The sequence below is a fragment of the Mustela erminea genome, chromosome 11 (genome assembly GCF_009829155.1).
Source record: "Mustela erminea isolate mMusErm1 chromosome 11, mMusErm1.Pri, whole genome shotgun sequence".
Taxonomy (NCBI): domain Eukaryota; kingdom Metazoa; phylum Chordata; class Mammalia; order Carnivora; family Mustelidae; genus Mustela; species Mustela erminea.
Genome location: NC_045624.1, coordinates 76,031,086 through 76,058,042, shown reverse-complemented (window position 1 = coordinate 76,058,042; position 26,957 = coordinate 76,031,086). Strand labels below are relative to the sequence as shown.

The window sequence follows — 26,957 nt, the reverse complement described above, 5'->3', positions numbered from 1 at the left end:
ACAGAAAGGACTCATACAGCTCAATAATAAAATGACCCCCAAAATAGAAAATGGGTAAAACTGGTATCACATGCACACAAAAAATTAAACACACCGACAATGACTATATGAAAAGTGTTCATGAGAAATATAGCGTAAAACCACAAGGAGGTATCATTTCACACATGCACCCAGGAATGGTTAAAATAAAACAGGATTTGACAAAACAAATAATGGTAAATATGGAGTGTGACTAGAATTCCAATGTACCACTAGAGTCTACAATGATAGAAACATTTTGGAAAACTCTATGACCCAACCAATTACAAAGAATGAAAACAAGGTTGGATGAATGGAAAAAGAAAAGGAGGGAAGGAGGGAGATGATCATAGCAATGTCAGACTGAAACTCATATTAAGAAAATTAGATGAAACAGTACACTGAAAAAGTTGTACTTATCATTAAATTTCTTTAATGAATCAACTACATATTCTAAGTAGAAGAAAGCTATGTCAATATCTCCTGTTCACCAAAACAAAGATCTGAGGTATCATAACATCCTACTGGTTATGATAAAGAGCAATTTTAGTTTAAGAAAATAAAATTACATTTTTAAAATATATACACACTGAAGCACATATGTATGCAATGTATATATGCATATATGTATATCACGTGTACATATATACAAAGGTATATACATATAAATTATACGTATGAAACATGCATTATAAAATGTACATATAAATATATATATTTTAGAGGAATAATCCTGTTAATGATATCTATTGCCACAAACTTATATAAAGAAATGATTATCAGAAGAGTAAAAATGTCACTTGGAAGAGAGAGAAAGAGAGGACACTAGAAAGCAAGTGAGATTAAGGAAGAATAGGAAGGAGAGAACACATCTTTCAGCACAGCTAAATAATTCCTCAGCATCCTTAGCTCATGGTAAAAAGGCTGAGTTCCTGAGAAGCCATTTCTGTCAGAAGATAGCTAGAGGCCTGAAGTTTAATTTCCCATCCATGGCCATATGGAAGGAAATATTACATAGTCAATCCAAGAGAACAGGAAGGGTGACAGCCCAAAGGTAAGATTTTGCATCTTTTCAAAACACTTTAACATTCCACCAATGTTGCCACAGGCAAAGCTAATAAGCCCCTAAAGAAAGGAAGAAATTACAGCACAGGTAACAAAGTCAATAATATTGTAATAACTGCTCATGGTGACAGAGGGTAACTAGAGTTACTGCGGTGAACATTTCTTCATATATATAATTGCATCAAATCACTTTGCTGTATGCCTTAAACTGCTGTATTATATGTCAACTATACTTCAATTCTAAAAAATTTTTCAAAAGGTAATAATTAAGCAAAGGAGATTTCCACTTTATGTATTTAACCTACTCTCTCACAGGAGATAATAGGGTATCTAAATGAAGATTACTCATTCTTTCTTTCAGAGGAAAAGAAAAATTAATCCAAAATTACCCATTAGAAATTCGAGAAAGGTTAGTAGAAATACCAGTCTTGAATGTTAAAGATATATTATTAGAAAACTGGTTTGTTTTTCTATTAATAGTTTTACTGCACCTTTGCATATGGTATTTATTATGTCCTAAGAGCAAATACTTTAACCTCATGAAAATTGAGCTACATTATCTGTATGACCATCCAAAAAAGATGACTCTTTGCAACTAGCTTATCTGGAAACCCAGTCAGTACCAAGATCAGCCCCACCTTCTTACTAGAAAAGAGCAACTACATGATTCTCAAGGACTCAGTCAAGATCCAGAAACTCCTTTGGATTCTTACTTGTTACAGCCATCCGGCCTGCTGTCAGAAGGGCCAACCACAGTGTCCATGAATGTCGCAACGTTGGAAAATCCAGCCGGCAATTCATCCCATTCATCAAACTTGATGCCGCTGCCCAAGGAATAGGTACCTTCACCACACTTACTGCATACCTGGTTCTTCATTTCTAGATACTCTCCTGAAGCACAGGAGAAAGCTAGAAGAGAGAAGAACAGAGAACTCGTTTAGTCACTGCATTCCTCCATCACTTTGTCACCAGAATTACTTTATTTTTTTAGATTTTATTTATTTATTTATTTGACGGAGAAAGAGGTAGCAAGAGCAGGGGGAGCGGCAGGCAGAGGGAGAGGGAGAAACAGGTTCCTGACTGAGCAAGGAACCCAATAGGGGGTTTGATCTCAGGATCCTGGGATCCTGACCTGAGCTGAAGGCAGATGCTTAACTGACTGAGCCACCCAGGAGCCCCACCAGAATTATTTTTGTAAAGTCTGGTCATGCCATACCCTAATTAAAGCCTTCAAGCTTGTCCTTATTACCATATATGCTTTATAATCTGGCCCCAACCTATTTTTCCAGGCTCATCACTTGCTCCTTCCTCTTTCAACCCTAACAAGATTCCTATCCCAAGATATTTCAACCTCTCTCTCCCTGCTATGCTCCTCTTTCTCCAGAAATGCTAACTGATCCACCTGTTCTACTTGCCAAACTCCTGTTTCTAACCCCCAAATGGCCCTCTTTATAAGACCTCCCTGCCCACCCCCCCGGGATGTCAGCTGGTCAGTTGTGTCTCCCTCTGTACTCCTAGGATACTCTTCTCATAGCACCTGCATTAAAGCGTTTGTGCTGTCACACACACACACACACGCACACGCACACACACACACACAATGAGGTGACGTATATATGTATCAGTTGATGTGAGATTTTGAGCTTCCAGAAAACAAGGATTATTATTTTTGAATTCCTAATTCTATCTGGCAAATACGAAGTCCAAATAACAGGTTGATCCAGTGAGTGGGAACAAAATATAATGGGGTAATTGGAGGGTAGTGTTTCTCATGCAATAGCGAAATCAGTATCTCCAATTTTTCAACACTCACGACTCCAACCTTAGTAGTCATTTCTGCAACCCACATCTTATTACTGATGTCAAGCTCTGGGCTAATTCTGAGAACTAACTATAACCAGAGACAGCAGGCATGGACATTGTGAAGAATAGTTGACACAGTTACAGAAAAAAAGATAGCTCCGCTGCTAAGTTATTAGTCATTCAACAAATGCAAATCTATGGCCCCCAAGTGGGGGCTCTGTGTTCAAAGTGCTCTTTGCGACTCAAACACAGCAAAGGGCTTTCTAGTCATTTAATCAGGATATTAAAGAAACAAGAACAAAATAAAACCTCCCAATTATTCGATAAAGAAAAACAAGTCTCCCAGCAGAGAGTGAAGGAGCAAAGCCTCACATTTAGATACATTCTTCTTTTATAATACATTTCAAAACTTAGCCAGAAAAACAAACAAGTTAATTTTGAAAAACTAAAGAATTAGAGCTAAACCCCACAGCTGTCTACTTATTTATCCACTGAAAAGTTGTAATTTTTTTCTTCAAAAAAGCTTACGATGCTGTACAAGGAAATTTGAACTCTCAAATCAACATTCAACAATTAGTAAAACATTAGAAAACAAGAAAAGTTTAAGCGAAAAATAGTGCATGCTGGCTACAAGGTCAAAACTATCCTGGGACCACATTGTACCACTCTTCCTGTGACCTTAAGTGAGTCACTTCATCTGCCTGGGGTCCTCAGCTTCTCTCTCTGGAAAATGAGATAATCATCACAATACTCTTTTATATAGACATATTAATTAAATACAATATAGTATAAAGTGCTTAGCACAGTGCCTGGCATTTAATAAACATTCGCTACATGCTATTATTGTCACTACCAGAACAACCAGCAGAAAAACACAATAATGGGAAAAAATTTATTTCACTTTTACTGTTTATGGGGCTTCTAGAAAACTGAGAAGTACTAAAATAAACCAAGCACCAACATTACATTAAATCAAGGGTCAGCAAAATCCAGCTCATAAGCCAAACCCAGCTTGCTTGTTTTTGTAAATAAAGTTTTACTGAAACACAGTCACAAACATTCATTTACATATTGTCTATGTTTACTCCTGTACCACAATGGCAGAGCTGAATAGTTATAGCAGAGACTATACCACCTGCTAAGCTGAAAATATTTGCTTTCTGATAACATAGTCTTTGAAGATAGTTTAGCCTAGTGTCCTAAATCGTACTTTTAATTCATAAGGAGTAATATTTTGTTAAGTTGTTATAAGGGATTCTAGAAGGTAAGAAGAAGATTATGTTGTGTTATTTCAGAATGTTCATGGCCCTGTTAAAATCACTGAGAAGAGCCTCAGCGCTTTCAGAGGTGTTTACTTCTCTAAGACCAGAAGGAAAGCTGAAAGAAAGTTGACAGTGAATGTTTTAAGTATTTATTACACAATCAATTCTTTTTATTCATGGTAAAATCCTGGGTTAGGCTCCTATGAGACTGGTCACAATATCTTCAGCAACAGATCAATACATAACCTTGTCTTATGTGTGCTTCAGTTGGAAAACATCTTATTCAATATATATAGTTGATTCATTAACATTGAACTTAAGGCCAACAGCACTGTAACTCATCCTTGAACTAAGCTTATTTAACCCACGTATTTTCTCCACAAGGCACATCACAACCTTCTTGCATAACAGCACCTCACCACATCTGGGGGCCATTTTAGACAGCAAAATCACCAATAAAGAGCATAAAAATGCAGAAAAAAGTGGCTTTAAATAAATTGTGAAGAGGATACTTGTTGACACGATGAGAAATAAGGCAGAATGTGACTTGTTTGAACTCGACAGAGACCAGGTGATCAGGTGACTCAAATTTTTAAGCTCTGTGTATATCAGCAAATGACTGTGAAAATATCATTTGCACTGCTGTGGGGGGACTCATGAATAAATTTTATAAAGTAGGTGAATTTACAACTGTGGAATCCGTCCATAATTGGGAGTGACATGTTTATAATATACCTGTGAAGGAGGAAGATATGCCCATTTACAAGATGAGGACAATGAGGCACGGTACATTTAAATAACCCAATTAGGAGGATGCCCATTAACAAGTGGCCAAACTGATATTCAAATTTAGGTCTGATTCCAAAGCAGGTGCCCCAAGAAAATTCAACTTGGGCAGTTTTTGTATAATAAATGCAAAAACTGAAGCAATTTCAAATGAACCCATCATTGAATTTGACATCACTTTCCATTTCCTGTCTCGAACTGTTGAACAATATTCATTATTGTGCATATTGTGCAATAACCATTCCCCACCCTCAGGTACCTTGTGGAATTTTTAATATATCACTCCTAAAATTCATGAAGTATTTTAGCAAGATGCTAACTTCCCTAAGTCTCGATATCCCCGTCTATGAAAGGAAGACACTAATACCACGTATCTTGAAGAATTGCTGTGAGATTCAATGACTATTCTACATGAAGCATTCAGCAGTGTCCCTGACATAAAGCACTCAATATATGTTAGCAGTAATTATTAATAACGCAATTCAGGGGTCTGGGACAATAGGAATTCTGCCAGTGGTCTGATGATTTGACATCGCCAAAGAATAATTATGTGTTCAAAGATAGTCCAATGAGTATAGGGCCTTTAATGATATAGGGGAACTAAAGAGTCTAAACCTTGTTGTATTTTAATCATTTGCTGCTACTCAGTCTTTTTTCCTATCCTGGAAACCAGCTCTCGAGCCACATGTCAAAGGAAGAGAAGAGCCACACGTTCCTATAAAACATAATTTACTCCATGAGATTATGTCAGCACAGAACTGCCCATCTCTTTAGGCAGTCACCAGTGATGACCAGCTTTCCCTTTTCTAGTATCTTCCACCTTAGCCACATTCACTTTCTACTTCAGCACTGCTTTTTTGGCCTCTGATTTTTAGCTGGCTTATAAAAGTTTCTACAATCTTAGGTACAACATTCTTTTCATTCAGATTTTTTTAGAGTATAACATAGGACATTTTCAACAAAAGCAGGATGATAGTTGTTGTAAGTTGTTGTTGACGCTTAATGTTGTACATGTCACTTGACTAGGTTTCAGTTGAACAACTAATCATTTCTAAAATAAATACAATTTTTCTTCAACAATCTCAAAATTCTAGAATATCCGAATTGAAGTTAAGCAGACCCCAAAGTTCTGCCGTAAGAACACAAAAACCTGATTTGCATAAGGTCACACACCATGTAACAGTGGGTTTAGTCCGGGATTTCACAATATTTGCCCTAAGCACCCAGAGAAAGAGTGATATTAAAAATCCATCCTCTAAAAGTCTAAATTGTAACCAAGAGGTCATGCGCTAAACTCAGCGTTCTTGTTCTCAACTTTATGCCTCTGTTCTGACCTCAATTTCTGCTACTGCGAATCTGTAAAGGTTGAAATATGCAGGTGTGAAGAATCAGATATGGGAAAAAAAGCATTTATATTCATCTGTCACCAACTAGCAAAAGGCTGGCGCAATTTACTTAACCCTCTGTGCCTTCATTCATTCACATTCCAATGAGAATACCACTTCACTTCCTCCCTCACAGGATGGCTTTGGCCCCATGAGACACTGGAAACTACTCTGACAGTGAAAAGCGACATGAAAATTCAAAGCATCATTATTATCAGGCAACCACCCAGGACAATGGACTAAATAATAGCTACTGAATGAATCATTTCTATGCTGATTATCATCTATGATTTATGCCTAACAATGAAGAACATCTATTTAATCCTCTCACCACAAGGGTCTTTTAAATTTACTTTTTCTTCCTCCAAAGACCCCATGCTTTGAAAGATAATAACTATCAATTACATTTATTCACAATTAATCCATTTTTCTATTTAATTTAAGATTGCTCATTGCTGGAATTTGTTTTCTAAATAGTAAACAGCAATAACAAGTAGTAATAAAAGAATTTTCAATTATTTAAAAAAAATTCTTTTAAGTAGGATCCATGCTGGGCCCAAACTCATGATCCTGAGATCATGACCTGAGCCAAAATCAAGAGTTCAATGCTTAAACAACTGAACAGCTCAGGTGCCCCAAGAATTTTCAATTCTTAATGAGATGCTGATTAATTAGGAAATGGATACAACGTCATTTTGGGTTAAGTATCTAGGAATCACTCTATGTTACAGGAAGTCATCCAACAAGTACTTCTTGAGTACCTAGTATTTGGTTGGCAATTGCTAGACACCAAGGGTATTTTGGAAACAATCCCTATTCAGATGGAGTTTCTATTCTAATCTAGTCTAGACTTATCTTCCTCAAAATAGATTCAAAATTTATATTCACTAAGCTAAATTCACTATAAAATCTATCTTATCTGTTAACCTAAGTTAATAGCTAAGTAAAAAATAATTATATTCATTTATGGGAAATGAATAATTAAATCAATTCCAGAAATAAGACAAGCAAATGTGTCTCTTTTTCTTCGTTGTTCAGTTTCATTGAAATAAGATCAATAGAATAAGTTTAAAGAGTAAGGTTACAACTGTAGATACTGTACTTCTTGACTAGACCATAAGGCTACTCTTTTTTTTTTTTAATTTTATTTATTTATTTGACAGAAATCACAAGTAGGCAGAGAGGCAGGCAGAGAAAGAGGAGGAAGCAGGCTCCCCACAGAGCCGGGAGACCGATGTGGGGCTGGATACCAGGGTCCTGGGATCATGACCTGAGCCAAAGTCAGAGGCTTAACCCACGAGACACCCAGGCGCCAACCACAAGGCTACTCATGCAACCATTATTATTCACTGCCATTGAGGAAAGAACAAACAGGGACAATAATGCATAGTTCATGAGTCTCAACGATAAATTTTACCTTCATTAATCATTCAGCCTATCAATTATCATTATCATATCGTTAAAACTTCAACTGGCTGCCAGGTCTATTATTACACTGCTCACTGAAAACAAAAGAAAGTAGAAAATGGCATCTATGAGAAATCAAACATGATACTGAGCCTGGCAAATCTCAGCTCTTGTTTTTCCTCTCTCACTGCGAGTGATGAAGAGAACATGACCTTTGTAAGTTCTTACTTGTGAAATTCTTAAAAGAGAAAAAAAAACTATTTTTATATTTCACTTTACAAAAATGAAAGGGAGACATATGAACAAGTACATTAACACAAACCAGGTCTGACTCATGTTCTCTAATTCCCTGTTCTTTGAAAAGAGTATTTAGTGAATGCACAGCCTCTACATCTCTGAAAATGAATTCTCACCCCTAACATCCTTTCCAGAGAATGGGTCCTCACACAGCCCTGTCAGGTAGGACTATATGACTGTCCCTGTGCTTTTTCAAGGGGACTGATGGGCTAAATTATCCATTCTCCCCCTCCCCACAAAAAACCCACAAACTCTTCTCCTGAAAAATGATCCATGAAACTGGAGAGATAACAACCCCAATTAAATTAGTTTCCAACTTTTGAGGAGAGCGCCAACTAAGACAGTTTTCTTCTTTTAAGAAAAAAAAAAAAATGGATTTCATTGTGGCTTCCTGACCTAAGTGTTTGATGGAGGAGAAGACAATTTCAGTCCACTGGGTAGAAGATGACATAAGTTTTACAGAAAAAAAAATATAATTGAGACCGTCAGGGGAAGGAAAGAGTTCAGAGTACTTGATGAGGTCACCAAAGGGGGCAGAACAATGCATTTGCGAAATCAGTTTTCTCAACTTCCAATTATGTCCTAACACTTTGATTCTTATCATCCTGAACTTTTCCTCCTTCTTAGAAGGTGTCGGTAACCCACTACTTCCTAATAGGCTTGCTGCCCTTGATTCTGCAGTTTTGAGGGCTGAGTTCTCTCATCTCCTAATAAAACATGTTTTTCAGAGAACCTTCCTCAACCATAGCTCCCACCAAACACCACAACTAATAAGCCTGATTTTTGAGCTGTTCTTTTCATAATCCTCTTCACTCAGACCTTTTACCTATCACTGGTGTGTTGCTAAACCCATTAACCACAACACCCTCCCCACCTGAAACTTGGGGCATCAACATCTCACACAAAGCCTACTGAGGACAAAATGTTCCTGTCCTTTTTCCATACAGAATGAATTTTCACAAATCTGATCAGATCTTGATATTTCACCTATAGAATAAAACAGCAAAGTCAGTCTCCAATTTAGGACACCCCAGGTATCTAATCCACACACATTCCATGGTTCTGGAGCTTTCTGAAGAGCCTTAAGTTACAGTTTTATCTTTTGGGATGAATGGAAAAGGACTCTATTCTAAATTAAGAATTTCTTTAGTTGAAGAAAGTATCAATTTTTTCCTAAGACATATCGAATAATGAAAGTGTACTGTATGTATTAAACACCAAGACTCTAGGCACAGGGGGAAAAAAAATGCCAACTTCTCATTGTATATGAGGCTATAAATGAAAATGTGCTCTAAATTCTGAATGTTATTCTTTTACCTGTCAGATATATATATACAATTAAGAATGAAATCTACAGCCAGATCATTAATCCTTTAAAAGGACCCAGAAAGCAATATATCTGAGGATTTTTACACGCTATTTTTAAAAAATCACTTGGTTATCCAGATCTTAACTTACATCACATTTCATCAAGAGATAAATGTTAAGGGAACACGGATGCCACAAGAAGAAGGATGAACACTTGTTCAGTAGATGCTATAGCATATTCTGAAGAGTCAGGACACCACAGAAGTTACGAACATGAACCCAGGAGCTGGACTGCCTGGGTTCAAATCCCCAATCTGCAGAGTACCTACTTCCCAAGGTTTTGGTGATGCCTAATTAATTTGAGTCAATACATGTAAATCAGTTATAATTGCGCCTGGCATGTAGCAAATAATGATGGGCTATTACTGCTTCACATTATTATTATTACTATTAAGTTATATTATAATTATGATTCCTGGCACTAAAGGTGATATGTATCACCTCATTTAACTCCTTCAGACACCCATGAATAGCTGTCTCCAGATCAAAGTCCTTGGTATGACACACAGGAGGGAGCCTGTGAGAATTGCCAGAAACTCTGTCCCCTCTCATAATCTCCCCTACAGCCAGCCACTGGCTCTCACAAGGCACCTGGGGAGACCCAGTGCTGCTCCCAGTCTGCACCTCTGCCCATGCTTCCAGCGCCTCAAAGGCTACTTCACAGCCCCTAAGTCTAGAACTTCTTTCAGAGTTTGCTTCAGAGATCCTCAGAGAATTAACATATATGGCTCATTAAATATGGCATTTATTGACTCAGTCCTCAGTAAGGATTTTTGACATGAACAATTTTTCAGTAACAATTCTTAGTAATAATTCTTTCCAGTAACAATTTTTCATATGAATCTGCCAAGGCTTAGATAATTTTCCAAGGTTACTCAGCTGGTAACAGATGACTCTGATCTTCAAACTTACATCTGCTTCACCATGAGCCCTTTTCCTGTGAGCAGAAGTCATCCATCTCTCCTTGGGAAGATCACCTCTGGTATTTCTATCTTTCATTTACTCTGCCCCTATACTATAAGTAACTTATTTACTTATCTGCTCTCTTATTAGATTGAAAGGTTATGGAAGACAGCAATCTTTTTAAGTTTATTTTTGGATCCCAATTGTCAATATAGAATATAGGAAATGATAAATGTTTGTTCAGTGAATGAATTAAAGCTCAATAAATAGCTGTGAACTAAATATTTTGCCCAAGACATACAAACTGGTTGCAGAGCTGGGATTAAATCTCAGGCATATAGCACACCTGACCATCATCACCCATGGGAGGTCTTTAACTAGACACCAGTATGGTAAGACTGCAAATGAACCTTGCAAAGCAATTACATGAAATTAGTTAGACCTGGTATAAGTAATGCCATATAAAATTTTTCTAAATTAGGGGTTCCTGGGTAGCTCAGTGAGTTAAGCCTCCAATTCTTGGTTTCAGCTCAGGTCATGATCTCAGATCATGAAATTGACCCTATGTCAGGTTCTATGGTCAGTGCATGGAGTTCACTTGTCTCTCTTCCTCTGTGCCTCCCCCACCCACTCTCTCTCTCTCTCTCTCCAATAAATAAATAAAATCTTTTTTTAAAAATTACTAAATTAGTCACGCATGTGTGTTTACACCTGTGTGTTCCAGAAATTGTATCTGCAGAAATTAGCCTGGGGGGTCCAACTACACATTAGATAAAAGAGGCCTGTAATCAACTAAACTTGGCAAACTGTAGGTAAAACAGGATGCCCTTAACACACAGGAAATGTTCTATAAGTGTATATTAGGTTTCTCAGAGACTTTAAAATGAAAATGTTCACTGCATCTCTCTGTGAGGGGATTCTCCACTTTCCAAACTTTCTCGTATTTCACCACAGAAAACTCTGAAACACCTTTTTTTCCATGAAGTATTTCCATGACGTATTCCTTGGGGTCAGTGTTCCATGGAACAGACTCACGGCATGCTATGTGACCAGCACTTAGCACCAAGTACTCAGGGCGCCCATGTGCAGTTGCTCCTGTCCCAGTAACAACTTTTCACAAACAGAAACAGACTAGGAGTTGAATCCTGGGGAAACGCCTATACCAGCAAGAGCTATGACGCCCAGGACTGGATTTCTCTTCCTCCCACTTATAAAGCTAAAACCAACTCTCTCTCCCTGAGAACCCTTCCTCTTCCTTCACTTCTCAACTGAAATAAAAATCTATCGACCCAAACCGTCATAAGTTACTCTGCTTCTGGATATGTAACAATATAAATGTGAGAGAAATCAAGAAACAGGGAAAAAAATAACCTTACCTTCAAGTTTTTTCCTACTCTGTACCTTAGCACTTTTTGATCCAAGAAAACCAAATATTAGGACTTTATATAAATACGAAAGTAGAAGAAAAAAAAAATGCCCACAAGGCTATAACTAATTTGATGACAACCTATCAAAAGGAATCACAACTATCTGAAAGAGTCATCCTCAATTAGAAAAATGTGTTACGATTGTACTCAAAGTTACACAGTGATTACCATTTGAGGGAGTAACTGATAGACGATAACTCCCAAGAGGAAGAGATATCTCGTTGTGTTCATTTCCCCACTCAGGGCCCTAGATTTGTCTAAAAGAACGTAAAGAAATAGGTAGAGGAATCCTCACCCTACTCTCTCATTGGCCAGGCTTTTCTCTTTCCTCCTTTTAAAAAAAATTATTTATTTATTTATTTATTTATTTATTTATTTATTTATGAGAGAGAGAGAAAGCAGGCGGAGAAGAAGGGGGAGAAGGACAAGCAGACCCCATGCTCTGAGCTCAGAACCCAATGTGGGGCCTGATCCCATGACCCTGAGATCGTGACCTGAGCTGAACTCATCAGTGAGATGCTTAAGAGACTGAGCCACCCAGATACACCCTGGCTCTTATTTCTAAGGTCTGATTTGATTCTAAACAAAATGGCCTTTTCTCCAGGGAGATAGCGATAGAGAAAAAGGAGGACAGAGGGACAAGCGGGGAAGGAAGGACGAGAGGAGGGATAAGAGAGAAGGTATCTCCACCTACGGAAGCATTCCCCAAAGACTTGTTTTTGATGATCTAAGAAGGTCAAGCAGACCCCAGAGGGTCAAGGGAAGATTTTAGGGAAATGACCCAACAGTGGAGAAGAGATAGACTAGGGATAGGGGTTCTATCCTCTTGTTCTGGGGAAAGAAAAGGACTGTTGTCGTTCAGAATAGCATGCTATCTGCAAGCAGTCTCTCAGTGATGCCGAGACTCACACGATGGTGATACCCACAAACACAAGACACCTGGCACCAGGGCTTTGAAGAAGGAGCAACGTTCTCTGGAGCTAAGCCTGGAATTCCCAGACAGAGGGCTGAATATGAGGCATCTCAGTGGCCTGCCCTTAGAGCAGTACTACCTAAGAGACTAAGGAGCTTTCCACAGCAGAAGGGACAGAAGGACTATGGGGACCAGTGTCAGTTAATTACCAGAGGCCTCTCCATCCCATTTCCTGGGCCTTATAAGCTTCCTGCTCACAACCCACCCAGGGTTCTAGCACAACATGAACTCCACTAACTTCACTAGAGAAGCCTTGCAGCCAGATTTTATATGATTTTTTAAAATTAACCATTATAGGGGCACCTGGGTTCCTCAGTGGGTTAAGCCTCTGCCTTCGGCTCAGGTCATGGTCACAGGGCCCTGGAATCGAGCCCCGTATTAGGCTCTCTGCTCAGCAGGGAGCCTGCTCCACCCACCCCCTTTGCCTGCCTCTCTGTCTACTTGTGATCTCCATCAAATAAATAAATAAAATCTTTAAAAAAAAATAAAATAAAGTTAATGATTATATAATATACCTTCCTCATCAATTTTCTGAAAAATTTATAGTTGCTACCTCAACATTCCTATAAGCCTTTTCCTAAGGAAAGGCCTGTACTGCTTCCTTTTGATAAGAAAGAAAAAAATCTCCCCAATTACATTCTGAAAAATCTACAGCAATTTCAACTAAGGCCAAACTCTGGGTCCGACTTCATTTAGAGACATCGAGATATGCGGAAATTAAGTCCTACGCAATCCTCGCCCTAGATATTCCTCACTCGTTTGAAGCTGCCATACACCACAGTTTTATTTTGTCTTTGTGACCCAACTGCTGGGTCATATCGTTATGGCATAACTACTGAGTCTAGCACCTAGGGGCATCACTTGCCATCCAAGTTCCTGGCACCATTCAGGCATGGTTTGCAAGAAGCATGCCATTCCTGAACCAGGATGTCCTTACCCTCCTTTGTACTTGAAGCACAAGAGTGTCTACAGTCTTCTCTTGAATACGTCCACCAACAGCGCTTTACGTCTCCTACGTGGGGCCGCCCAAGGCCTGCCATCCAGAAGTGGCAGTCTAAATCAGTGAGTAAGAGGCAGGCACTGGAATCAGGCATGTCTGGATTTGAATCCCAGATCTGCCACATCTTGGCTCTATGACCTGAGGTAAGGTACTTCCGATATCTATCTGAGAGGGCTGTTGTAAGGATACAATGGGACTAAGCACAGTGTTTAGTATACAGTCCGTGCATGAGAAATGACAGCTGTCATTAGCAATAGAAAATCTGAACCACTGAGCAAATACTCAGTTATTACCATAACTGCCTTCTGCAACACTTCAACGGCTAGGAACTTGGTAAACACCATGTTTAATGCTATGAACTAACTGAGTTTCTAAATTACTTAGATATAAGATGCTTTTTGTGCATTATAGAATAATTTATATTTGTTTGCCTTTACCGTACAAAAAGAAGTCACATTTTAGAGGCCAGACCAACAGTTTCTAGAGAAGACATAATCAGATTACACAGAAATCACTGAAAATTCAGATATCAGACAAAACACCAACATAAAAAATGTCCCTAGCCATCACATAAGTATTGTCATTTGTAAAGTCAGTATCATTTTCAAAGTAAGTAGTATCATTTGTAAAGTAATAACTTAGAGTCTTGATGACTAGTCCATTTTTTAGAAAAGCTCTAGCTGGAGTATCAGATTTATAACATTATCTGTGGAAGACTGTAGTAAATAACGTGCAAAAAAAAAATATATATATATATATATGTCCCTGGCCATCCTCGAATAGAAATAATTCTTATTTAAGCATCAATTCTATGATAAATATTTGAACTTTTGGCCAATAAATGTAATCAGTGATATGCTAATAAATGTTTAACAACTAACTCTCAGTGGAAGAGGCATGTGATTTGCAGTGTTTGCGAATTTCCATGGTGTCAAATACTCCACCCAGGCCTATTTCCAACTAATAATCAGCTTTCAAAAGCCAATGTTGGCCAGCACAATCCCTGCATAAGGAGTAGGGTTTATGATGGTTAGGTAGTCCACTCCCGCCCTCAGGGTTGTTTACAAGGGAACCAAGGTACTACCCCACAAGTAAAAAGTAAATAGAGATTTAAAAAATACACGGATTTTCTAGGAAAGTAACTGAAGCATTTTACAACACGCTAACTCCGTAGATATTTTTAAGACTGTTTCCATTTCCTGCATAAATCCTCCCTTACTGAGAGCTGATGTACTTTCTGCACAGGTGGCTGGGAACACCCCAGGTCGTATCATCTTATTCCTATCTGACCCCACTATCCTCTTGAGTCTTGCTGGACTGGCTTCAACCTGGACTGGCTTCACCTAGCTTAACCTGGCTTCAAGGATCCCAGGTTCTCTCTCTACTCATTTAGTATCATTTACTAAAGATAATGGTTTTCTCCACTAATTTTCCCCATGAGACAACTTCTGTCTTCCTGTCTCCCTTTTATCAGTAAACCCATCACCTATGCTAATACTTCTCTCACTGGTAAGTGAGACACATCCTATGAATGGGAAGGAATTAACTACCATTTAATAATTTGCTTATCTATCTGCTCTTTTATTTGGAAACAGTTAAAAGTAAGATTTTAGGAAGACCATTTGAGAAATAGCAGGAAACGCAAAATCTCTTTTTGTCTTACTTTCAGTTTTGAACTCCAGTCAGCCCCAAGACTACTTCACTACAGGAACCTGTAACTTAACAAATGAAAGGATTTAAAAAAGTGGAGTTTATAAATGAAGACAAATGTAATAACCTTTTTCTCTATTCACTCACAATGTTGGTCTCCCAACCTGTTTATCTCTCAGACAAGCTCCTGGATGCAATACTCATCAATTCTACCATCTCTCTGGAGGGTACACTAAAAAGATAAATTGCACAATCTCTTGGGCTTAAAAAAAGAAACCCATTGCTAAACGGTGGAGTTCTGTGCATAGGTGTAGGTGACGACAGCACAACAATGCGAAAGCACTTCATGCTGCTGAACTCTACCCTTAAAAAGGGCTGAGATGGTACAGTTTATGTTTTTATATATATTTTCCCAAAGTTTTTGAAAACTTTCTTAAAATGTAAAGAAAAAAAATCCATTAAAGAGAGATTCTGCCACTCCACCCTCCGGAGTTTCACCTGAGACAGTAAACCCAATTTTCAGTGGATTTTTTAAATAAATAAACAAACATAGCATCCTCTAATTCCGCCTGTGTCTCATTACAGACTTCGGGCATCAGGGCACCGAGGGTGAAGAAGAAGCTCTTGCTCTGCTAGACACCAATGCTCTATGTTCCTTTTCCCCAAAGTAGTTTATATATATATATATTTTTTTAATTTTTTATTTTTTATAAACATATATTTTTATCCCCAGGGGTACAGGTCTGTGAATCAAAGTCGTTTATATTCATTTTCATTCACTGCTTGGGCTGAAGGGACGCAGTCTAGCGAGGGTAGGAGCGTCAACACGTACTGCATTCTTTGCCCCTCACGGGGTCAGGCAGGCCCGAGCAGTCGGCTGCGGAGTTCGGGATGGCCACTCTCCACCTGGAGCCGCTGCTGTCACACTCCGTGTATTCAAAGTGGTAGTCGTTCTGCAAACAACCACAGAAACAAGCTGTTATTCGAGCCGGTTTTCACGGGACAGCTGTGCTTTTCCATCAGCCCCGGCCTGTGTGCAAGCCCAAACTGTCCTCTGCTTGGCTCTCATTCTTACCTCTTCCATTCATTCCAAGCAGGGCTTCATGCTTTGTTTTGTTTTCCCAAAAACTATCAGGCTAGACAGTGAGTTGGCACCGAGGATAGGATAAGGGGATGGTCAACGCGCCCAGGCTGTGACCAGTGACCTTTGGTCTCACCTCTCCGAAAAGGCTACACTTCCCTCTTCCTCTTGCAGACATTTTAAACTCCAAATAATTGATAGATAGGATTCTAAGAGCAAAATAATCCTTGGAAACTGAATGCCATCACTGTCCCCAGAGTTTCAAAGAAAGAACTATTCTCACTGACCTAATTCTCACTCTGTTTAAAAGTTACAACAGGTATAATAATTAATCACCCAAACGCTAGTAAAGGACGAGCACTTTCTTAAGCACCTTTCCCAAGCTCCAGACACATCCACCACAGCAGGCTGCCATCAATCACTGACTATAAAAGAGACATTTATTACAGATGCCAAATTAAGACCAACCCACTTATCTCTAGCCTCTGGATGCTTTGAAATTTTCACAGTGACCTCCCCTGATCTGAGCACATTACATGTGTGAGATGCTTGGACCGAGGGTGAACAAGGACACACCACCACTGCAGCATTTTAAGAATGAAAGAAATTCTAAATCTTCGTCCAAATATTTTCAATCCAGTATCTTATTTATTCAGTTTAATATCCTAGAATGTTGCCGTCTGGATTCATCCACTCTATTTTACCTCCCTTACTGGATCAGTGACCAAAGGGAACAGAAATATCAAGTCATATCAACATCAGGAAATCAGGCACCTAAGGTGAGTAGGTGTTTATGTGTGCGCGTGTGTGTGCACGTGTGCACGTGAGTCTTTGCACATGCATACACATGGAAACATTAGCAGTTAGGAAATGAGCTCTGAAATCAGAAAGGTCTGCATTTGAATTCACACCCCCCATTACACCAAATACAATTTATGTGATACTGGGCAAGCCACTTAACCTCTCAAAGCATCAATTTTCATTAGGAAAATGAAAATAATAATATTTCTGGGGCAACTGGGTGGGTGACTCAGTTGTTAAGCGCCTGCCTTCAGCTCAGGTCATGATCCCAGGGTCCTGGGATCGAGCTCCATGTGGGGCTCCCTGCTCTGCAGAAGCCTGCTTCTCCCTCTCCCACTCCCCCTGCTTGTGTTCCCTCTCTCACTGTCTCTCTCTCTGTGTCAAATAAATAAGTAAAAAAAAAAAAAAAAAGATTATTTTCTTCCTTGTATGGTTGTTGTGGAAAATAAATAATAACACATGTAAAATGTTAGACACATTAAGCTTCACTGCGTTAGCACTTGACAAATAGTTAAATTATTATCCTTACTCAGGACAGTGAGGGTAGAGAGGATGACACAGAGAAAGGAGTTAATGGTGATGTGGTAAGGCACAAACCATTTGAGTCTCTGTTTCTTCTGCTTCAATTTCTGCATGTACTTAAGATAAAATGAGAAGGGGTCTTAAGTTAGAGAAGGTGGAATTACCAGGCTAGAAGCAAAGGTGCTATGCTGCATTTAGGCACTCCCCCAGAAATAAAATTTAGTATACCCTCCAGGCAATCATGTATGAATATTATTTTTTCCATTCAAATTTTTAACCAAGTTTGACAACAGGGAATCTGAGATTAAGTTGACAGGATCCTGGATTTCAAATATGTCTTACTGTCCATTAAGGGCAAATCTACATACCTAAAATAAATAAATAAATAAAATAAAAGCAGTCAAATAGGAAAGATTTTCTAGAGGGATAGATGTAAGGAGGGAGAAAGGAAAGTAATGAAAGTTCACTAAATTTAACTACACACAAAGGTTGAACACAAAAGTCGTCACAAAGTAAAAGGTAAACAACAGAACAAACTGGTGAAGAAACAAAAATACAGCAAAGATAAGTAACTTAACAAACACTGGGTTTCTAAGAACCAGCCCAGAAGAGAACAAATAACTACTTGAAATATGATCAAAGAACAGAAGCGATTCATTAAAGATTAATAAACTTAAAAAAGTTGGGGCGCCCGGTTGGCTCAGTGGGTTAAGCCTCTGCCTTCAGCTCTGGTCATGATCCCAGGGTCCTGGGATCGAGCCCAGCATCTGGCTCTCTGCTCAGCGGGGAGCCTGCTTCCCTCTCTCTCTGCCTGCCTCTCTGCCTACTTGTGATCTCTGTCTGTCAAATAAATAAATAAAATCTTTTAAAAAAAAAAAAAACTTAAAAAAGTTAAACCTCACCAAAGATATACAAACTATTTTCATCAGGTAGACATACCATTTTAAAATGATGTTTAAAAGCTGTCTGAGGTTACAGGGCAGTAAAAGGAACACTCGTGGGCCTCTAATGAGAGAGTTAAGTGGTATAACCTTTCTGGAGAGAAAGAGATCTGTAAGTATCAAAAGCTTTAAAGTATTCAAAAAAAATTTGAACCCAAAATCTCTCTGATACAATCGAATTCCAAGGGGAACAATATTTAATATGGTCATGATTTCTGTGCAAAATTGCTCATCCTAGCTTTGATATAGCTAGAAGGAATATGATTAATAGGTCAACATGATATTTACCTGGTATTTTTCCCATACACCTATTTCATTAACTACTTCTTAACAACTATACGGTTCAGGAAGGACCATGAATAACATTACCATTGTTGCACAGAACCTCCGATCGGGTAAGTGATTTAGCCAGGGACAGCCAGCTAGCATGCAGCATAGCTGAGAGCGCAAGTCAAGCCTTGTGTTTTTTCTTAACCACTGTTCTCAGTTTATGTAATGCCATTCTGCTTCAAAGAGGTTACTGTTTTAAAATAGAGGGAGTAGTAGAAGTTTCTAATATAAAAGCCAGATGGTTACACAGTCTACCAGTCATCTTAAGGATGGCTCATATTCAAACAGAATACAAGAGTACACAGAGAAGCAGAGAACCTACAATCTCCCCATGTCTGTGTTAGTTTTCCACAGCTGCTGCAACAAGTCACCACACAGCCACTTACGACAGCCCCCATATACCCGTCCGCAGTTCTGGAGGCAAGAAGTCCAACATCAGAATCACTGGGCCAAAATCAAAGCTGTCAGCCTCCCTCCAGAGGCTCTACGGGAGAACCCGCCCCTTGCCTCTTCCCATTTCTGGTGGCCGCTGGCATTCATTGGCTTATGGGAGCATCACTCCAGTCTCCGCCCCTGTGGTCACACTACCTCTCCTCTTCTGTCTGATCTCCCTCTGCTTCATGCTTATAAGTACACTTGTGATTACATTTAGGATCCTCTCAAATAATAAAGATTAATTTTCCCATCTTCACTTTTTCACATCTTCAAAGTCCTTTTCTCCATAAAAGACAATTCATGGGTTCTAGAGATGAGGACACGTGTATCTCTTTTTGGGTGGGGGAGAGGCATTACTCAGCCTCCTGCAGTCCACCCTCTAGCGCCTAAGATGCATGTCTCTCTCACATGCCAAATACCTTTACCATATCCCAACATCAGCTCAAGTCTCAGCCCATTACAGCATCAACTCCAAGTTCAAAACCTCATCTGTATCTCATCAGCTCAAAAATCCCAAATGTGCTCCTCTACATCAGGTATATGGAGCCCCTCTGGCTATGATCCATGCTGGGGCAAAATTCCTCTCTATCGGGGGCCTGTGTCACCTGCTTCCCCAATACAAGGGTTTTGGACCTAAACCACAGTTACAGATGTTCCCCTTCCAAAAGGGATAAACTAGAAGGGAAGAAGGCCAGGAATAAGTCAACAGCCCTAAGTAATTTCAAAATCCATTAGGGGAGACTGCATTGGGTTTCAAGGCCAAGAAATAATTCCCTGTAGTTTACAGCTCCAACGTGGGGGCAGAGTCATTTTTGGGCTTGGTTTTTTGTTTTCAGAAAAGTAGAACATGTTTGCAGCTGAGCAGTTTTAGTAGGCTGTTTCTGCCTGTAAATTTTGGGATTCCAACAGCCTTCCTCCATTTCATCCACCTCTGTCCCTTTCAGATCAGGTCGGCAGTATTTCTGCTCATGTTCTCAAAAACCTTGTGGTCTCCTGTGCATGTCACAGGATTTATGCCATGAGATGGAGGAACCACCACAGATCTTTCCTGAACAGTCCCATCCCTATCGCTGGCTTCTGCTGAGGTGGTTAAAGAAACTCATGAGTCAGGCACCTAGTTTCTGTAGCATTAGCAAAAGGATTTCCTTTCCAGTGAGTGTGTCTCACTCTTTGGCTTCTTTCTCTCCAACGGTGTGTGGGTCTCCTAATTTTACCATCTTTTGCAGTCTGGACAAGATTGTTTCCCAACGGTGTGTGGGTCTCCTAACTTTACCATCTTTTGCAATCTGGACAAGATGAGAAGTTCCCAAATCATCAAGTCTGGTTTCCTTTTTGTTTAAGAGATTTTCCCTTCAATATTCCTGTTTCCTCTCACGTTTTACTATAAGCAGCAAGAAGAATCCAGGACTTCCCTTCAATACATAAATCTGCTCTGGAAATAACCAAGTCCATCCCTTGTAAGTGTTGCCTTCCACACATCCATAGAACAAAATTCCGCTGCCTTTACCGCTGACTACATAACAGGCACTGTCTTTCCTCCAATTTCCAAAGGCCTACGCCTCACCTTCTTCTCAGTCCTAACCGGTAGCACCTTTACTATTTCTACCAACATTATGCTTACGACAGCTTACTTTTTCTCCGAGACAATCTCGGCTTTTTCCACTGTGCTTCTCACTGAGTCCTCGCTCGCAGAGTCTGATATCCCAGTCTTGGCCAACAGTCTGTTCTAGGCAATCCAGGCTTTCCCTGTCATGTGCCTTCAAACTCTTCCAATTTCTGTTCCTTCCCCAATTCTAAAGCCATCTGCACATTTTTAGGAATATGTTCCAGCAGCTCCCCACTAGCCATTACCAAACTCTATATTGGTTTTCCTACAGCTTCTGGAATGGGTAACCGACCACAAAGTCAGCAACTTGACAGAGAGATGCCTTCTCACAATTCTATCTTCAAGTATCACTGATCAGCCAGGCCAGGCTCTCTCTGGAGATTCCAGGGAAGAATCCATTTCTTGCCTTTTCCAGGAACCAGAAGCTACCAGCACTGGCTGGCTTGTGACCACATCACTGCAGTCTCTGCCTCTGTGGACACATGGCCTCCTTTCTCCTCTCACTGTGACTGCATTTAGGGCCCATCCAGATAATCTCCCATCTCAAGATTCTTTTTCTTTTTTTAACATTTTATTTATTTATTTGACAGAGAGAGATCACAAGTAGACAGAGAGGCAGGCAGAAAGACAGGGGGAAGCAGGCTCCCCGCTGAGCAGAGAGCCCGATTCGGGGCTCGATCTCAGGACCCTCGAGACCATGACCTGAGCCGAATGCAGAGGCTTAATCCACTGAGCCATCCAGGCGCCGGTATCTCAAGATTCTTTTTCACCTCTAAAGGTAACATTCACAGGTTCCAAGGATTAGGACTTGGGCGGGGGACCATTCTTCAGCCTATCACAATCCCCCATTATAGAAAAGCCTCGACCAGCCACGCACTTACATAAGGACACTCTTGCTTCTCTTCTTCCCAGTTATTTGTATTAGGAAGTCTTTCCTATTTTCATATCCCACTGAGAAGTTCCCGGCCCTCATATGTAAAATGCAGGTAATTTGTTATCATCCTTGCAAAGTAATGATGCTGAGAAGTCTGACATGAATTTCAGATGAAGACCCCAGAATAAATAGGAAGCTCAGAAAGCGCTCTTCGACCACTGGACCATTGCCTCTGTGTCATTCAATTTGCCAGCTCCGGGACAAGAACAGCATTAAGAACAGGTCAAAGGCATATCGTGTTCTCTAGCTGTAATGGTAGATGTCATGTGCCAATTAGTTTTCCTAAAATTCTTTATCCTCCCTGCCTCCTCCAGATTACTGACCTCTAAAGGGCCACAACTACTCCCATGTTACAAAACTCTTAGGACTGCAGCAGGAGGCTTTAACTGTGTTTATTTATAATTTAAAAATACTGAAATCCAGACCTGTTTCATGGAGAGGGCAGCACTCAGGGTCGGGAATTTAGACTGTAGCCCAAGCTAGATGGGTTTTAAATTATTTAATAGGCTATTTCATCTGAGCTGGTAACAAAGCACTTTTTTAAAATCTGTTTCTGAAAGCGACCTTAGATCCATAGCAAAGATGTAAGAAATACTGTGATATAGTAAAATCACTAAAGATACAATATCTGCTCCTCAAATATTCTGAGTGGCATTCAAGGTACTGATCTACAGCCAACTCCCAAAACTCTAGCCACAGACTTACCTAACCATTGATCACTTATTGATCCCTTGGAAAGAAGAATTTCCCAGGTGTTAAAGAGCAATTAAAAAGGTAAAATTTGTGGGCGCCTGGGTGGCTCAGTGGGTTAAAGCCTCTGCCTTCGGCTCAGGTCATGATCCCAGGGTCCTGGGATAGAACCCCACGTCGGGCTCTCTGCTCGGCAGGGAGCCTGCTTCCCCCCACCCACCTGCCTCACTTGTGATCTTTGTCTGTCAAATAAATAAAATCTTTTTTTAAAAAAGGTAACATTTTCTCTTATAAAATATGGAATTAATACCCACCAAAAACTTTATCATTAATCAGCAAATCAATCAGTAACATGTTATAACCATTCAAAGGAAAATTCAAAGAACACACAGAAGCGGGCAATGTGGAAAGTGAAATAAACTAAGAGATGCTGAGGGATAAATATATGGAGGGTACTTGGTTAATTGCATTCAGAGGATGAAACACACTTTCATTTCCACAGACAGGAGCTGTTTGTATGACTATCGGTTTCCTATAACTCAACAGTGCTGTAAAAAGTTCAAAGACAAAGGTATAGGCTGCCACAGGAACTGCTCTTTCCACGAAGTGCACATGCAGGACACCTGGTCATCTTTTCTGCCTATTTCAACACGCTTCACAAGTGTTCCTGGCAAATTGTGGGGGTAGAATTCCTGACAATTTTCCCTCCATTTCAGGCTCCAGGTAGTTTATCACCAAACAGATTGACAGAAGTCAGCGCACGCTCAAGGAACAACGCAACACCAGCTCACAACCCATCCTCCTCCAATCATGAACTGGACGAAGCAGCTGGTCTTACTCCACTCAAAAGATGGCGGCTATTTAAACAGGTCTCCCAATCCCAGAATGCTGGGGCATAGAGACACTGCCTTAAATAACAAAGCGATGTGATCCTTTGAAAATTTTACAGTGTACATATGTGGGAACCAGGGAACAACCCAAAAAAGACACAGAACATGGAATTATTCCTGATCACCAGACACTTAAGAAAAGTTTATCCCCCTAGAAATCATGGTACATTCCCCACACACACACACACACACACACACGATCTCTTCCCATAGAAGCCTTGGCCTTTGGGCTTCCATGTTCAGCTCTGTATCACCCAATTTTAGAAGTCAATTTAACAAGAGTCCCCCCACTCCTCTTACCCCGATGGCTCCTCTTAGTAATTTTCCATCCACTGACCCCCCTACCTGCTCCATGCCTACAAACCCCCACTGATCCATGCTATATTCAGAATTGAGCCCAGTTCTATATTAAGGTCTCTGTACTCCTATTTCAACAGTTTCTGAATAAAATCTGTTTTTACTACTTGAACTGCTGACCATTTCTGCTTTTTCTCTGACACCCCCAAACACAAAAATCATTTATGGTACAAAAGCTTCATTCATTCACAGAAAACCTGGGGTACCATCTCTCAATTATGATGACAATTGTTACAATCTAACTACACGGAGGCTAGATAATGCTTCAAATAACTCTCACATATAAATATAATATGGATACATACATATATATCTTGACAAACACATGTTCTTATAAAACATTAACATGTGTAATGATTTGTGTCTGTATCAACAGATACCATTTTTATACATGAACATTAACATTTCATTCTTAACTATGTGATACTTAATTATTAATAAGTACTACAACCTAAGTGCTATGGGGAAGATTGAAAATAATTAAAACACATAGTCCTTGTCCTCAATAAGCTTCTGATTTTGTTGTAGTGGACAGAACATACACATGCACACATATCCTGTCATTCTATAAAAGAGCATATACATGCAGGGCTCTGAAGTGGAACAGAACATCACAGGTCAGTGTTCAAGTAAAAACTCCATCTGGTGAAAATTACCAGATCCCTTAACTCCCCCAATAAGTACAATGTTGTAGCACTTCTCAATGAACTCATCACGGCCAATTTTTCCCTAAGCCTTCCAACAGATACCTATTTCCTGGCACTCAAATGGCTTGCCTATTAGGGGCTGTGTTTTCTGGAAAAATAAGGTAGAATGTGCATGATGTGACCTCATTATATACTGATCACAGGGTCAGACCAAATATCTGTGAGCTGAAACCACCAGAAAAGGCTTTGAGGAGAAACCCCAGAAAGATAACAGGGTTTATAAGTCTTCAAGGGCCCCTGATCCTTTCTAATAAATTAGCCAGTATGACAGGGTGTGACAAACAGCGAGATGAGGCCCAAAGGTAATACGCTGGAAGGTATGCAGTGAAATACAGCAGCCTAAGGACAGACAGACGCCTGATGGACTGAACTAATAAAAGAACAAACGAAGTTGCCTGACCTTCTGGACTCTGAGGGTTGTTCATGGCAATGACCCACCCATGAGAAATTCAGCTCCCACATGCTCCCCACCTAGCCTCAATAGTCAATTAAGAGGTGACCACAGTTAATTATCAAGACCCACTAGATGAGCACAAACTGTAGTACAGAACCAAAAATAAAGATTTTTTTAAATATTTTATCTATTTATTTGACAGAGAGGGAGGGACAGCGAGAGAGGGAACACAAGCAGGGGGAGTAGGAGAGGGAGAAGCAGGCTTCCCCCTCAGCAGGGAGCTCGACACGGCACGGGGCTCGATCCCACGCCCCAGAGATCATGACCTGAGCTGAAGGCAGACGCTTAATGACTGAACCACCCAGGTGCCCCCAGAATAAAAAATACAGAGGCAGTAAGAGGCCTCGGGCCTCAAAGAAGAGAGGGTACTGATACCTAAGAGAACACACACAGAGGAATGGAACCAAAGGAAGCACATGAGATCCATTTCCTTCAGACAGGGATCTTCTCTGTGCATGTTTTTATGTAAAGCATTGAGAAGAGCAGAGCCCTGTGTTGGATGAGAGAGTCTGCACCTCATCTGGGACAATAGCTCCGGACCTGAAGTGCTCAGCAAAGAGCTTGATGCCGTATTTGAGAAAGCGAGACAGCGAGAAGGAAAGTGAGCATGAGACGGTAGTCCCCGGCACAAATACTTCAACGTCGCTCTCCGCAAGGGCGCATCCTTGCCCGACTTCTGTGGGAAGGTCGAAAGGGTGAGAATACTTCATGCAGACACACATCCACCTTATAATAAAAACTTCCTTCGCCAACATTATCGAGTACGTGTGCACAGTAGCAGTGTGCAGTAATATTTATATTCAGATTTTTCTCTTATAAAAGGAACATGAAGTTACCATGGGAACCTCGGGCTAAGTAAAGTAATAGGTATCTAATCTATTTATGACACATCCTCGTCTCTGCATTTGCAGACACTACTGCTTTTTAGAAATTATTTTAAAAGAGCTCATGTTTTAAATCTGAGTTCAATGTCTGTTTTGGTCAAGAAGGAATTTCATGTATTCACTGTGTAAACCAATATAGATGGGTTGGTTTCCGCCCATGTGCCAACTGTAGACATGTGGATGCTGGGGATACTGCAATGAACCAAGCAGCCAAGTCCCTGCGCTCATGGGGCTTACATTTTTGTATCAATGAAAGTGCCCAGGGCTTCTGGGAAAAATCCAGCTTAGACCATTTTTCTTTTATGGTGTCTCTGTGCAAGCTTGTAAAGGGGTAGGCAGTAAACCAGCAACAACAGACCGAGGCCCCAATCTCACCTCTGCCAGTGTGAAACTGTGAGAGGGAAATGGAATGGACCCCATGAGAGAAAAAGTTGTTTTTCTTTCTTTGTGCCTTTTCTGTTTCCTATCCTCGCTAGGATCTGCACCACCACCCCACTCTGCACAGGCCTTATAATGCAAATAGCATATGTTCTCCTTTTAAGGGACAGGACTTAATGATTTTTCTAGAATAGATAACATCTAAGGACCAGGTAAGAATGACCTAATGAAGCTATCACATACTTATTCCAGACTGTTTGCACTAGATAGCTCCACACCAAGGCCCTGGTTCATGGAATAACGTTTGGCTCTTGTCTTTGTTCTAACTGGTTCCTGGATGCCCAAGAGGACAGGTGCACCAGACCACAGTCCTCAAAAAAGAAACCTCCAGACCCCAAACAAAAAAAAACTCAAGCTCTTTTCCTTTCTGGATCTCCCAGACTGTCTGTCTGTATCTGGTCTCTCTCTTCCACAAATCTGCTTCACCTCCTGTGGCCTCATGTTTGACTTCCATCCTTCATGAAGTCAAAGACTCCCTTGGCTGGCCCAACAGGACACCCTGTGGGTCCTTGGACCTGGCCTACCTGCACCCAAATATAAGAC

General features: G+C 40.1%; 1 protein-coding gene across 1 annotated transcript in view; it reads right to left on the bottom strand.

Moving 5' to 3' along the window:
* Positions 1-26,957, bottom strand: part of KIAA1324L (KIAA1324 like) — a 171,776-nt gene that overhangs the window by 70,464 nt on the left and 74,355 nt on the right. The window contains exons 2-3 of the mRNA XM_032304299.1: positions 16,177-16,297; positions 1,797-1,992 (exon numbers count right to left, since the gene is read on the bottom strand). Coding sequence (XP_032160190.1) covers positions 1,797-1,992; positions 16,177-16,297 — 317 coding nt within the window. The remainder of the gene's footprint in view (positions 1-1,796; positions 1,993-16,176; positions 16,298-26,957) is intronic.